The sequence below is a fragment of the Nelumbo nucifera genome, chromosome 3 (genome assembly GCF_055504915.1).
Source record: "Nelumbo nucifera cultivar China Antique chromosome 3, China Antique-T2T, whole genome shotgun sequence".
In the NCBI taxonomy this organism is placed as follows: domain Eukaryota; kingdom Viridiplantae; phylum Streptophyta; class Magnoliopsida; order Proteales; family Nelumbonaceae; genus Nelumbo; species Nelumbo nucifera.
Window position 1 is genome coordinate 53,741,667 of NC_142651.1, and position 15,107 is coordinate 53,756,773.

Here is a 15,107-nt window from a genome sequence, read left to right on the forward strand (position 1 = left end):
GGAGGCCGATAAAAACCAATCACAGATGCTGAAATATCCCACTTCTTTATAGGGCTGTCGATAGGTCACCGAGGGATTTTGGGCGTTCGTTAATATTATGAAATTTAAATTCAATAAATAAATAAGCAGTCTTGCTGTGCATTCTGTAAATTTACACGAGATTCAAAATTCTTTTTTGGGTATCAAACGAATTCATTCATTAAACTCGGAAAATCTATTCTTGACAATTGTTCCTCTTCCTTCAAGAAAACTGTTCTCAATTTCTTATAAATAGTAAAACAAAATATTCTTAACCTTTGTTTAATTAATAGTAAAATACACGGTTTCAATCCCTGTATTACAGTTTGAATGTTCTCTCTGACCCACCGCTGCCTCTGCTTCTGGGTTTAAACGGGAAAAAAGATGAACAGTATTTAAAAAGGGTAAAATAGGTATTTAAAAAATTGATAATCTCTTTAACGTTTTCCGTCTTGATCTGGAAGGGAGGTACTTGTTAATTTTTTAAAAAATAGAGAGAAGGTTTTTGTATTTTACCCTAATAATAATAATAATAATCACCATCATCATCTAAGAGTATCAACACCTTGAATCGTACAATATGCAATTGAGTATCGTATGTATTGATACTCTGAAATTCCCGCAGGGGGGAGGGGGTGAACACAATGATTCATTAATTTGACAATTTGTCCGTGTTTGCCACAGCACTATTCAAGATCTCTTACTTGAACCTCCATTGGAACCTCCGTTGAATCTTCTTACCACTCTTCCCTTTTGCCCAAACCCAAATTCGTATGTTCACTCACCCATACATGAAATTACATTTACAAGAAAAGAATCAAGTGTATGCTACAATATGTGGATTGAAGTTAACTTGCGGCTGCTTTAACTGCTTTCTCAGCTGCATCATCTAGATCTTCCGCAGTAATCAATGTCATCCCACTCTCCTATAGCATCCATTTGTGGTCAACAGCAATAAAAGAAACATTACTCTGATGGTTCTTTTTCATCTTCTAATGTTAGAAATAAATGCTAACTTGCTAAATTTCTAGTGATGATCAAATAAATTTGATGCCTAGTGGTGCAACGTTTCACATTTACCTTCAGAATTCTCTTCCCCTGGTCCACATTTGTGCCTTCAAGACGAACGACCACTGGTACTTTTAGAGCAACCTTCCAAACAAAACCAAACAAATGTTTATTACATCTGCAGCAAGTCAATAAATGACAGTTGAACAAACATATTTGTGATTACACCAAAAAGATGCTCAATGGGTTTTGGCCAAAACTCGAACTGACAGAATTTCATGTATATTTTTCAGCTTTTCCTGATACAAGTTCACACCAATATGGAAAATGGCAGCAAAATTTGGTACTCTTCCAACTAGATTATAATTTGAAGGTGCTAACTATTTTTAGAAACACTTGACATGAATACATAGAATACAGGTGCAGTAAATCACCTGTTTAGCAGCATTGACAATTCCACTTGCTATTACATCACATTTCATGATTCCTCCAAAAATGTTAACCAAGATTGCTTTCACTTTCTCATCAGATGTTAATATCTTAAATGCTTCCACCACCTGCACAGAATATTAGAGAAGATTAATATGAAAAATGAAACCTGACATAATTCTACAAGATCAATATGGAAGATACAAAGCCACTTTTTCTTTAGGATGTTGCATTGTGTTTCTTGGTGCTAACATGTAATTAAAAGATACTGATGAACCATTCAGGGGACTGAAAAATTATTGCAGCAATCACTTAAAGTGAAAAGCCAACTGCTTTCTTTCATTCACCTTGCTTTTTCTATATACTGTGGTAGAGTATAGACTTAAAAGTACACATAAATGCCTCATTTACACTAGCTTTCAAATAGATAATACATGATTACATGTATACTAAGTTTTATATGCACACTGTTTACTGCAGAAATCCCCCCTCCGGTTTAAATTAAGCTGTTAAGGCAAGGCTTTCCTTTTTGTTTTACTCTTCTAATCAGCATCAATAATGTTTATATAAAAGAAGAAAAAATGAAAGAACAAATACAGTTCTAACCCAATAATGAAGGGAACCAAACAATAATTTTTGGTTGGTCACACAGAATGACTCCAAAAAATGGACGTACTGTTGCAGAACTGCAAACTTTCCGTGGTTTGGCCAGAGGGTCTCACATGACCCCTCAAGTCCCCTATTATGTCTGCTATGTGATGTCACAAAAAAAAATATATTCTTTTGATTAAAAAGGTTCCAAAAGAGGTGCTTTACAGCTCATCTGCTGGTGTTGTAGAGTTGTTAGCAGGAAAGAGCAAATTTGACTGCTACAATAAGAACAGAGGCCAAATGAAAATCATGGTAAAGCAAGACTATAATGTACAATTAGCAAGCCAAAATGCAACCCATTACCTGGCCTTCTGAGGCATTCCCACCAACATCTAAGAAATTGGCAGGTGTTCCACCATGCAATTTAATTATATCCATTGTAGCCATTGCTAATCCTGCACCATTCACCATACAACCAATTTCCCCATCTAAACCAATATAATTCAGACCTGCTTTAGATGCAGCAACCTGTCAATAAATTTAACACTAGTGTAAGAAACAAAAGGAGAAAACTGTATAAATAATCTAGATTCGTTTCTATTGTCTTTAGATTTTTCTCTAGGTGTCAGAGTAAAGGTCTTCCTGACTTCCTTTGTGCAAATGGCTCAACATAAGAGAAAAGAACCAAGCTCAAGACTCATCATACAATATACAGAAACAAAACCATATAATACACACACATGCATACATGTGCAAACGCATGCACATACATATTAAAACTTTAACTATGCATAATAACTATTTTCTTCATCTTGATTTACATTTAGTAAATAAAGAGAGCTAATGACCCTCCCTCCCTCTATGTTCTCCCTTTCAGTTTCATAAACAAAAAGCCTCTTCTGCTGAACATGCTCTCCAGGATGCCCTTCTGACATCCTGGACGTACATATGACATCAGCAGACAATGACCACAACTGCAAGTAAAAACCCTAAATCTGGTAGGAATTGTTTTTTGTTGTCTTTTTCTGATCATTTGACTCATGTTGATTGAAGTTTAAGGTTCTTTTTCGGAAAAAAAAAAAGATTGGCAGAAATTCAGAAAAATTCATGTGTGGTTGTTTGATTCATATGATGTAACATGAAGTAGTTGGTGAATAGGACCACTTACACAGTTACAGTACTGTATGACATTTGTTGATCAATGAATCAAGTCTTAAATTTTTGTGGAGGTCAGGTTTTCAGGTGAAATTTCTTCTATGCCACTTCTGCTGCCGCTGTTTTTCAGCTTTCTAGCTGTTTCGTAATGACCAAACCTTAGGAACACCATAAGAGTATGAGCTGAGCAGTTCAGAAAGGTTGTGATTATCTTGCTTGATTGTTGTTGATAGTTTGGATGTATTTCTCTTCTGTCAGACATGCTGTCCCCTTCCTAACAATGTACAAGTTGACTGTTGAGGAAAGATTTCTTGTAAAAGCCTGTGTTAGGTTAATTTATATCTGAGAGATGTCAACTGATCAAGATTTCAGATCTCAGGGTTATGGAAATAGCCCAAATATTTAGATCACCACAATAGATATAGAAGAAGCCATTTTCTTAGAGTGGTCTCAATTTGGTAGTCTCTACATTGGTGTTAAAGGGAATTTAGGTTTGATAAGTAGCATAAGTCTTAAGGATCCCTCTTATTCTAAGGAAGGTTCAAAATATCGGTATTGAGTATTGCATTGGTAAACTTGCATATAGAAATAGATATGGATACACTTTGGAAATGCATGGATACAGTGGAAAGATGTGGATACACTTGGATACATTAGGAAAACTCCTATAAATCCCACAAATACATTAATAATGCTAAATTTATGGTTGAAATAACCACAAATGGGGCTATTTTAATGTACATATGAACTATGAAGAAATACATTACAACTGAGCCCAGTACAGACTGTACTGTTGAACCCTATTTACCCCTGGCTTAGCTAAATAATCAGCCATTACATTAGCCTCTATCCCAACCCATTGTATTCTCAGATTCAAAGCAAGATATGGAGTCAATTCTTTTTTTGTCCTATTCTCTCTCTCTAGATTAACTAGAAAAGTCACTATCATCATCATCTAAGCCTTGCCCCAACTATTCAGTGCCATCATGGTAGCTAGGTCAAGTGCTAAAGATAAGAACAAGGCTGTGGAGCAAGGAGTTTATTACTGTAGCTGAAAACACCCCTGTGAGTTTTACAAATATTGTTTGACAGTCCACATTGCAAAGCGGGTTAGCATTTTATTAGAAAGTCAGTGATGGAAAAGTTTTTTTATCTTCTATAAAGACTAAAAATCAGTTACCTTCTTAATAGCCAAAGCTTGTGAATAATCTATGCAGGATAGATATGCTCAAGGGAGAGTGTTGATATTATTATGACTCAGAGGTACCTGCGTCAGTTTAATCAATTCTTGGCTCCATAAAACCCAATTCTTTCTCTCTTCTCTACTATCATCTCTATCTCTTTGGTTCTTTCTCCTTATCCAGGGTCTAAGGAGGGGTAAACTGGATACAGACAAATAATTAATTATATACAGCATTTGACTTGATAAAAGTTGCAGATATATATTTTACCAAGCCCATGGGGTTATTTATTGCTCCTTTGCATACCATGTTGCATGGACTCTCCTAAATGGATGTGTCTGTGTGGGACACAAATTGGAGTCTAACAATCCATAGATTCATGAGGACACTTCTACATGACATTTCCTTTTTATCTCCATGCTTAATTGATAAAAATGAATAACTAATGTAGAAGATGAAAGTCATGTTTCATATCAAATGTTACTTGGTAATCAAGGCGACATTTTAGACCCCTTCATACAGGTAATCTAATGTCAGAATTCAAAAAATCCTAATGTATATACTTTTCCACAGACGTGTCTGCAAATCCATGTTTTCTTATCTTGCCAAGTCAGACTAGTGGATATATGCATCAGATTCCAACCCCCCTGTCCATGTCTATGCAACAATGTTGCATGGTCATGATAATAGAGGTAGCCATGAATGCCACTAAACATCATGATCAGAAAAAAAAAATAAATAGCTAATAAATAAAGAAAAAGTAAGAATTTCCAAGGGTCCTCTTTTGCATATCCATGGCATCACAATGGACACGAATGATGAGCTTCACAGACATAGATTAACAGAAACTATAAATAAAGAAAAGTAAGAACCTCCCGAGGGTCCTCCTGGGATGAATCACGGAGAGAAAATATCTCCTTCTGGCGGTAAGCAGCATTATCATCAAAGTTCAACTTTGCATCAGCAGCCACCAATTGGTTATCAGATGTTTCCGCAATGGGATTGATCTGTTAAGCAAATATTACACAGAAATGGATCAATTATTGAAAAAAAGGCACAAAAGATGCTGTGAGTTGAAAGGGAATAAATTTGGAAAAGGTATGGACAAACAAAACATTCTTTTTTCCCACCTCCAACAATGTGCAGTCACACTCACAGAAAAGTTTGTAGAGCTTTTTCACTTGTTCTATTGATGCATTTCTATCTGCCACTTTAGTAGCCAAACCATCTACAACTTTAGCAGCATCTTCATCTGTGATTCCTTTAAAAACATCAATAGGCACCTGGTTGAAAACATAAGGTAAATTCAGCAACATAAATTTGGAAAAGGTATTGTCAATCATTATACGAAGATGAGATACATAACCTTAAGAATCATGTCAGGGAATTTCTCTGCAAGATCTTCAATACTGGTTCCTCCCTTCCTACAGGCAATTATGAGCTGGAGAATGGACATGAAGATAAGCACCAGTCAAATATCATAGACCACCACTATTATTATCAATATCAGTCATTTCATTACTAATAAATATAAATATATAATAAAGGGTCAGAAAATCATTTTTGATAAATAAAAGTGGTTATTATTAACAAAAGGTGCCAAGAGCAGACAAATTCAGCAATATAATGCAACAAAATATGATCTCATGAGCTAAAGGATGAGAAAGCATGGTCTCCACAATTCAATGGTCCAATTTATGAGTATCAAAAAGGCAGAAACTATGCATTCGGATCTTTTTTTTAATGAAAATGTGGACTCTATGCCATATGTGCATTTTCTTACCTTTTTTTCTTTTTTTAGGGTGTACCCATTATCTAGTGTTAGTGTTCGGTCTGCCTGTTAGACTGATAACAGTCAAGGAAGAGAGAGAGAAGAGAAAAGGAGAGAAAGAGAGAAAGGAGAAGAGCAGAAGAGAAACAAGGAGAAAAGATTCTGGTTCGAATGAGAGAAAAAGTTCACTCTCCCATTCGGCTAGATGTATGTGGAAAAGTCACATATGCCCCTACTTAAGTTAGGGACATTAAATCTAACATAAACTTACACATCAGCACCTAAACACAAGCACAAAGACAAAATTACCCCTACATACTCGACACTAACACTCCCCCTCAAGCTGGAGAGTATATATCATATAATCCCAGCTTGTTACATATGTAATCCACTCTCCCCCGACTCAACCCTTTAGTAAACAAATATGCCCACTGGTTCCCTGTGTTGACATATGCAGTGTCTATCACTCCACTCAGCACCTTCTCTCTAACAAAGTGACAGTCAACCTCTATGTGTTTGGTTCTCTCATGAAACAACGGATTAGAGGAAATGTGAATTACAGTCTGATTGTCACAGTAGAGCTTCATTGGAGCATCAACAGTGTATCCCATCTCCTGTAAAAGGTTCCTTAGCCACACTAATTCACAAGTAGTATGTGCCATAGCTCTATATTCTGCCTCTGCACTGCTTCTTGCCACAACTGTCTACTTCTTGCTTTTCCATGTCACCAGATTACACCCAAGAAAAGTGTAATAGCCTGTGGTAGATCTCCTATCAGATACAAAACCAGCCCAGTCAACATCAGTATATCCTTATATTTCAAGTTTTCCACCACTTTTGTACATCATACCGCGACCAGGAGCCCCCTTTAAATACCTCACAATCCTTATAACCGCATTCCAATGTGGAACCAAAGGTTTCTGCATGAACTGACTTACCACACTAACTGCGAATGAAATGTCTGGCCGAGTGATGGTTAGGTAATTCAGTTTACCTACCAGCCGCCGGTATCTGCCAGAGTCTTCAAACACTGCACCCATATCACTGCTCAGCTTAGTGTTTGTTTCCATAGGAGTTCTAGCTGGTTTAGCACCTAAAAAACATGTTTCTTCAAGCAAATCAAAGGCATATTTTCTCTTACACAAGTTAATACCATGCTTGGACCTTGCTACTTCTATCCCCAAGAAACACTTCAATTTACCAAAGTCCTTTGTCTGAAAATGATCCTGCAGAAAGATCTTCAACCTATCAATGCCCATTTTATCATTCCCGATAATGACAATATCATCTACATACACCACTAATAGGATATTCCCTACCTAAGAGTCATGACTGAAGACGGAATGGTCAACTTGGAACTGTTTCATACCAACTTCTTTACTACCTCACTAAATCTGCCAAACCATGCTCGAGGAGTCTATTTAAGCCCATAAATGGCCTTTGGTAGCCGACACACCTTACCATCCTCCCCCTTAGCAATAAACCCCAGTGGTTGCTCCATATAGACCTCCTCGAGTAGATCACCATGCAAGAAGGCATTCTTGATATCAAGTTGATAGAGGGCCCAATTATACATCGCAACAAGAGAAACCACAACATGGACTGAACCAATCTTAGCAACCGGGGAGAAAGACTTTGTGTAATCAATACCATAGGTTTGGGAATACCCTTTGGCAACCAATCTAGCTTTCAACCGCTCTACACTACCATCAGGTAAGTACTTAACCGTATAAACCCACTTACAGCCAACAACCTACTTATTAGGAGGAAGAGTGGTGAGTTCCCATGTATGATTTTGAGCCAGAGCTGAGAATTATTCTTCCATCGCACGGCACCATCCTGGAAAGGCAAGGGCTTCATGGACATCCTTAGGTATAACAACAGAGGATAACAAAGAGATAAACTGGCGATGGGAAGTGGAAAAATGAGTCAGTGAAACATAATTAGAAATAGGATGAAGGGTACAACTGTGCTTACCTTTCCGCAAGGCAATGGGAAGATCAAGATCAGATACTGGGGTCGGGGCTGGTGTGGTAATAGCTGCCAGATCTGTTGACGATGATGAAGCTGGAGGAGGTGCCAGTACATGTGAGCGATGTGTATACACATGATGGATCGGTGGTCGTTCAACAGGTGGTGGCACCGGAGGCAAAAACTTGGTCACTACGGGAACAAGAGGAAGGGAGTCCACAACTGGAAGAGGAAGGGGAGGAGGTGATGAGGAGGAAGAAACATCACCGGACCCCAAGAAGAATGGAGTAGACTCAAAGAAAGTAACATCAGCACATACATGGGAATGTCGAGAGCTAGGGTGATAACACTTATACCCTTTCTGAGTCCGGGAATAGATAAAGGAAGATGCACTTAATACACTGTGCATCTAACTTGTCCATTCCTGGCCCCAAATTATGAATAAAACAAACACATCCAAAAACTCGAGGAGAGAGAGGAAACGGAGACAAGGTAGGAAATAATGTGGTGAATGGGAAATGACCATCAAGGATAGACGTGGGCATCCAATTAACCAAGAAGCAGGAAGTAAGCACTACATCACTCCAAAAGGATTTGGGAACATTCATGTGATGCATGTGGGGTGTAGGTACATGAAGTCTGATGGATAATGCCATGTTGGTCTAGGTAGTCCTGAAATGATGAAGAGAGATATTCACAGCCCTTATCAGAATGAAAAATTTTAATGTGAACACCAAATTGGTTGCTAATCTCAGCATAAAACTTTTGGAAAATGGTAAACAATTCACTTCTTTCTTTCATTAAATAGAGCCACGTCATCCTTGAATAATCATAAACAAAAATGACAATATTTATATCCATTGTATGTCCACTTTATAAGGACCCCAAACATCTGAATGAACCAAAGAAAAAGGACTCAATACACGATTATCAACTCTAGGACTAAAGGGAACACGATGATGTTTCCCTAACTGACACGACTCACAATCCAAAATAGAAAGATGACACAATGAAGGAACCAAAGACATCAAAACTTTCAATGAAGGATGACCAAATCGGCAGTGCCACTAGAGAGGAGAGAGAGACGATTTGAGAGCTATTGACGTACTTCCACCACCATCAAGATAATACAATCCACCAGCTTCATGCCCTCCACCAATCTTCACCCCTGTCTTGAGATCCTGAAAAACACACGAAGAGGGGTAAAAGGTAATGGAGCAATTAAGAAACTTGGTCAACTTACTAGTAGACATAAGATTAAAAGGAAATTTAGGGACATACAAAACTGAGGATAGGGATACAGGGTCCAGGTCAACATTACCAACACCACAAATGGAGGATGTGGAACCATTAGCAAGGGTAACAGATTGTGATGTTGAAGAATGAGAGGGAAGAAAACACACTTGGAGTTCCAATCATGTGATCGGAGGCTTTAGAATCAATAATCCAAGGATGGGGTGTGGATGCCAGACAAGCCATACCTGAATGTGCGAGAGTGGTCGTGTTCTGCTGAAATGTGGCATGTACTAACCTCTCATACTCATCACGGGGAATACTCATCATCTCCTTCCCAGCAACATTTGTGGATGTAGAAGGTACATGATCGGCTAAATGGCTCTCCTGTCCGAAGCTACTATCACTGGTCACGGCATGATTGGCCCAAGTTGAAGGTGGACCATGCAAGTCATTGCAATAATTGATGGTATGTCCATCCATACCACAGTGTGTACACCTCCTTGGACCCAAACTACGTCCTCTGCCACGGGCTCCCCCTGAATCTCGACCTCTAGTACGACCACCACCACGGTTATATGTAGGTCCACTACGGCCAAACTGAGCTTCCCGAGCTCCACCTCTAACACCATGGCCTCTAGATACTGCTAGGGCTGATCTATCGGAAATATTAGGGTTCTCAATAGATCCAATGGAAATCCTCCTGAGTCGAGCAAACACCTCTTCTAAGGAAGGGAGAGCTGACCCTCCTAGTATCTAAGCCCGCACTGGTTCATATTCAGATTTCAGCCCCACCAAAAACCGAGTCACATCAAGTTGTTCTCTCTGTTGTTGCTAAATTTTGACATCAAAAGTGAGGGGGTGATAAACATTCAATTCGATACGAATGTTTCTCATACTAGCATAGTACTCCTCAAGACTCTGATTACCCTGTTGTAGATTTAAGTATTCCTGGTACAACTAATATACTCTGGTTGTGTTATCTTGACCCAAATACAGCTTCTTAGCATGATCCCACACTTCTTTGGCAGTATCAAGGAACATGAGATTTACACTAACCTTGGGTTCCATACTATTCCATAACCATGTGATGATCTGTGCATCTGCCTACTCCCAATCATCATACTCAGGAGAATCGGTGGAAGGTTTTTCATCCCTTATGTGCTTCACCTTCTTCTTTGCCTTAATAAAGACTTCTACAGATTTGGCCCAAGGTACATAATTTTCTCCATTCAGCTTAATGGAGGTCATTTGAACATTCAGGTAATCAGTAGGGACCATCACACTAGTCTTGCTATCATTGTTGTCTCCCATTGTTGAATTCTGATATTGCTGAATTCGGCAAACTGCACACTAGATCACACTACACCCTGATTTCAGCACACTTACTACTGCTGCAAATTGCACTCTTTACACCACAAACCCAACTCCACGACTGCCTGAAACTTCCCAACACTGTTTAAGGAACACCCCTCCCTTCGAATCACACTGAAGGGTGCACAAACCCTAGCACACTACAATCTGAAATCCCACCATACAGTCTGAAATAGACTTCTCATTTGATTCACACCAACAAAAAAATGCATAAAACCTCTTACCTGATCACCGAAAATCAAACCACACAAGACACCGAAAATCAGACCATACAGTCTGCAATAGGTCTCTTCTTTTGCAAGTTTTCCAAAGTATTAATCTTACCATAGTAAACTTCCCAGCGGCAAACAACAATCTTGGGGGGAAAGGTTTCAGGCTTCTATATATGGGAAACCCGAGGAGCAGAGGTAGAACAGAGGGATTTGGAAAAAGAGGAACAAGTAAAGGTACCTTTCGGAACAGGGTTCCAAATTCTCAAGTCAGGTTTGAGGGGATCCAAGCAAACAGACTCAAGTGACAATAACAGTTCAAAAACACAAGCAGATTCATCATCCCATAAGCCTCTATGGAAACCAAAATCCCAAAGGAAGAACCAGAGAATAAAGAAACTTAGAAATTGACTCTTTTTTATAAAGGGAAAGAAAGTAAAGAGAATGAAAAAGGTCTTCAAGAGGTTGGTTGCCCACCCAAATATCTTCCCAAAAAAATAACATTATTTCCAAAGCAGACATTATAACGTACAAATCTGAGGAATTGGGGGAGGACCCCATGTATAGCCTTCCAAGATGTTGTAAGAGTTGCCCATTGAGATATCCCAGCATCCCAACCATTCTCCAGATAGCGATGAATTCTAGTCACCAACTTGTGCAGTTGTGCCATAACCTCTCTCTCTCTCTCCAAAGGCCATCTCCATAACCACTTCCCTAGTAAAAGCTTCCTTCTTATGAACTACATTTCCTGATCCTAGGCCCCCATCTTCCTTACTTTTGCTAACTATCTCCCACCTAACCAAATAATCCTTCTTCATTTCTCTTGGTTCCCGCAAAAAGTCTCCCATCACCTTTTCTAACTTTTTAGTGGAGGTATCCTAAACACCAAGAGGAAAAAATTGGAAGATTGGCAAGTGTAGCCTTAATCAAGGTCACTTTACCCCATAGGGATATGTAACTCTTTTTCCAAGTCACCAATTTCTTTTCAAATTTTTCCACAATTGGATACCAAAAGTGACTCTTTTGGGTTAGCACCTAAAGGAAGACCTGGGTAGGTCAAGGGCCAAGAGGACGTGGAACAATCTAAGCAATCTGCTAGCCTCTACCTCCTGATCCTACAAATTGATTCCAACCACACACTTTTTTTCAAAATTAATTGTCAGATTGGAGGCACACTCAAAGGAGTTTATAATATTCTTAGCATTTCTCACCCTCCTCAGGTCACTACCCTCACAGAAAATAATAATATCATCAACGAACTGAAGATGGGTCACCAGAACACTTCCTACCTATCCTCCAACTACTTGTTAAATCTTCCATATCCGCTTTACAAATCAGTCTATTGAACACATCCGCCACAATTATAGACAGGAAAGGTGAGAGTGGATTACAAGCTGAGAAAAAATGCTTGACCACTCCATTAACTAAAAGTGAATATATGACAAGAAGATGGACATCCACTCAGCCAATTGACCACCTATCCCCAAACCCACACCTCCTTTTCTATTAAGAAGCTCCAATCCACCAACTCATAGACCTTCTCAATATCCAACTTGCAGACAAAGCCTTGATTGCCTAACCTCTTCATCTCCTTCGTACATTCATTTGCTATAAGAATCTGATATGTACTTTGTCTACCCTGTATAGAGGCTCCTTGAGCTTGACTAATGAGGGAAGTACAGCTTTAATCCATAGTTGTCAAGGCAACGCCTAGGTGGGATTTCTTCTTGCCGTCAGCACCTTTTTCTGAGATAGCCATATGGGAAATAACCTTGTCTTCTTAAATTTTTTATTCTTTTCCTTCCTTTTCTGGAACAAAAATACAGGTTACACCCCTTCTCCTTCTTCATTTGATGCTTTTTTTCTTATCTTTTTTCTAAAACAAGAACAAGGGCTTTGCCCCATCATCATCAGCTTTCCTTTTCCTTATTTTTCTGATTTTTTTATTCTTTTTTCTATGACAAAAACAAAGGCTTTGCCCCTTCTTTTCCAAGGCAATGATATTTCTTAGACACTGCCTTGAAACGCTAGGAAAAGCAAGGTTACATTTGACACACTAGGTGATGCCTAATAAGCGCCCCCCCAATCGCCTAGGGTTGCCTTGGTGACTTGAAAGCTATGCTTTAATCCTCAAAGATAGCACCTTTCCACAATCTTATAGATGCTAGTCACCAAACTAATCAGTCTGAAATCTTTGGGGTGTTTAGGGATGCCAATTTTCCTTGTCCTACTAGGCATTCAGCCTCCCCAACCTAATCGGGTGGAATATGGAGATTGCTCTAGCGGGGACTAGGATGAGGAGTGAAGTCCTCACTTGAACCCAACCTTGAATGTAATATATAGGTGAATGCTTGAAGAATTGCATAAAAAACTAGACTAGATCTGTCAAGAAGTCTGTTAGGTGCTGCCTAACTCAGGGTTTGTAGAGTGAACCAAGCTTGTGAGGGAAGAGGAACTGAAGGGAAACAGAGAGAGGGGAAGAAAAGGGGATTCAGAGGGAGAGAGAGAGAGAGAGAGATTTGTTCAGATGGAATAACGTGGCTCTTTATTTCTTCTTCGGGTTTTTATACAGGTAAGTTGTTTACAGTTGCAGTCTGTTACAAGATGGTTACAGCTTGTTGTAGGACTGTTATTCTGTTCTAACAGTCAGCCGCTTGGACTACATTCTTGCTGACGTGGCTTCTCCCTTTTTTTGTAAACTTGGTAGGCAGGCTGGCTATTCCCGTGCACAGGCATTGGTTTGCTGCAGCTCTTGGTCTTATCAATACCCCCCTGGTTAAGCTGGACCTTGCCCTCAAGGTCAATATGGGGGAACTGGTGTTGTAGTTGTAGATAGGGTTCCCATGTGGCATCCTCTTCCGGTAGTTGTGACCACACAACTAAGGCTTCTGGAACAATGTGGGAGCCTTTTTTGACCCATCTGAAATTAGTGATACGCACCGGCTCTGTTTCTAGGTTCATGTCACTTGAGAAATTTGGAAGATGTGGTTGAGTTATAGCCTCTGGTTTCAGGCATTTTTTGAGAACTGAGACATGGAAGACTGGGTGCACTCTTGAATCTGGTGGGAGATCCAATCTGTATGCAAGAGGTCCAATTTTCTCCAAGATCTTGAAGGGTCCAAAGTAGCGAGGTGCCAGTTTGTTCCATCTCTGTTTTTGTACAGAAAGCAATTTCAAGTAAACCATATCACCAACTTGATAGTGTTCTTCCCTATGGTGTTTATCATATGATTGTTTCATCCATTGTTGGGCCCGGAGTAGGTTCTGTTTAAGTTCCTGTAGAAGGCTGTCTCGATTTAGCAGATGTTCTTCTAGTGAAGCTACTGCTGTGGAGCCCCTTTCATAGGGAATCAGTGCGGGTGGATCACGACCATATAATGCCCTAAAAGGGGTCATCCCAGCCAATATTTGATAGGTAGTGTTGTACCACCATTCAGCCCAATGCAGCCAGCTGAACCCATTGTGTTGGCTTTGTTCCGGTGAAACATCGTAGATATGTTTCTAAGCAACGATTGACCACCTCCGTTTGCCCATCTGACTGTGGATGGGCTTGTAAATTTGCTGAGCTGTACACCTTGGAGGCGAAAAAGTTCTTTCCAAAAGAGGCTGATGAAGACTGGGCCTCTGTCAGATACAATAGACTTTGGGAACCCATGGAGCCGAGCTATTTCCCGTATAAAAGTGTTAGCTACTGTAACTGCAGTAAATGGATGTGACAGTGCTAAGAAGTTGCCGTATTTTGTAAGGCAATCAACCACTACTAATATAACTGATTTACCGGCAGAGGTCGGTAGGCCTGTTATAAAATCCATAGAGATATCTTCCCAAACTTGGTTGGGTATGGGTAATGGTTTTAGCAGGCCAACTGGGGATTGGGCCTCATACTTGCATTGTTGACATACTTGGCATGTAGATATGTATTTCCTTATGGATTTTAGCATACCCTTCCAATAAAATTGGGACGACACTCTCTTATATGTACGTAGGACTCCTGAGTGTCCACCCATCGGTGTCGCATGGAAGTAATTTATGAGTTGGTCCAAAAGTGCTGAGTCCGCTGGTAACACCATTTTCCCTTTATAGTACAGCACCAACCCTTGGATAGAATACCCCGGTTTGTCCCCTGTTCGCTGCAACAACTGTGTCTTTATGCTTGGAGTTCCTTAT

The 15,107-nt window shown here is 39.6% G+C and overlaps 1 protein-coding gene across 1 annotated transcript in view; it reads right to left on the bottom strand.

Moving 5' to 3' along the window:
• Nucleotides 1-568: 568 nt before the first annotated feature.
• LOC104600926 (succinate--CoA ligase [ADP-forming] subunit beta, mitochondrial-like) overlaps nt 569-15,107 on the bottom strand; it is a 34,031-nt gene continuing 19,492 nt past the window's right edge. The window contains exons 6-12 of the mRNA XM_010264096.3: nt 5,749-5,823; nt 5,513-5,665; nt 5,255-5,389; nt 2,410-2,574; nt 1,461-1,583; nt 1,099-1,170; nt 569-944 (exon numbers count right to left, since the gene is read on the bottom strand). Of these exons, the coding sequence (XP_010262398.1) occupies nt 867-944; nt 1,099-1,170; nt 1,461-1,583; nt 2,410-2,574; nt 5,255-5,389; nt 5,513-5,665; nt 5,749-5,823 (801 nt within the window). The 3' untranslated portion in view covers nt 569-866. The remainder of the gene's footprint in view (nt 945-1,098; nt 1,171-1,460; nt 1,584-2,409; nt 2,575-5,254; nt 5,390-5,512; nt 5,666-5,748; nt 5,824-15,107) is intronic.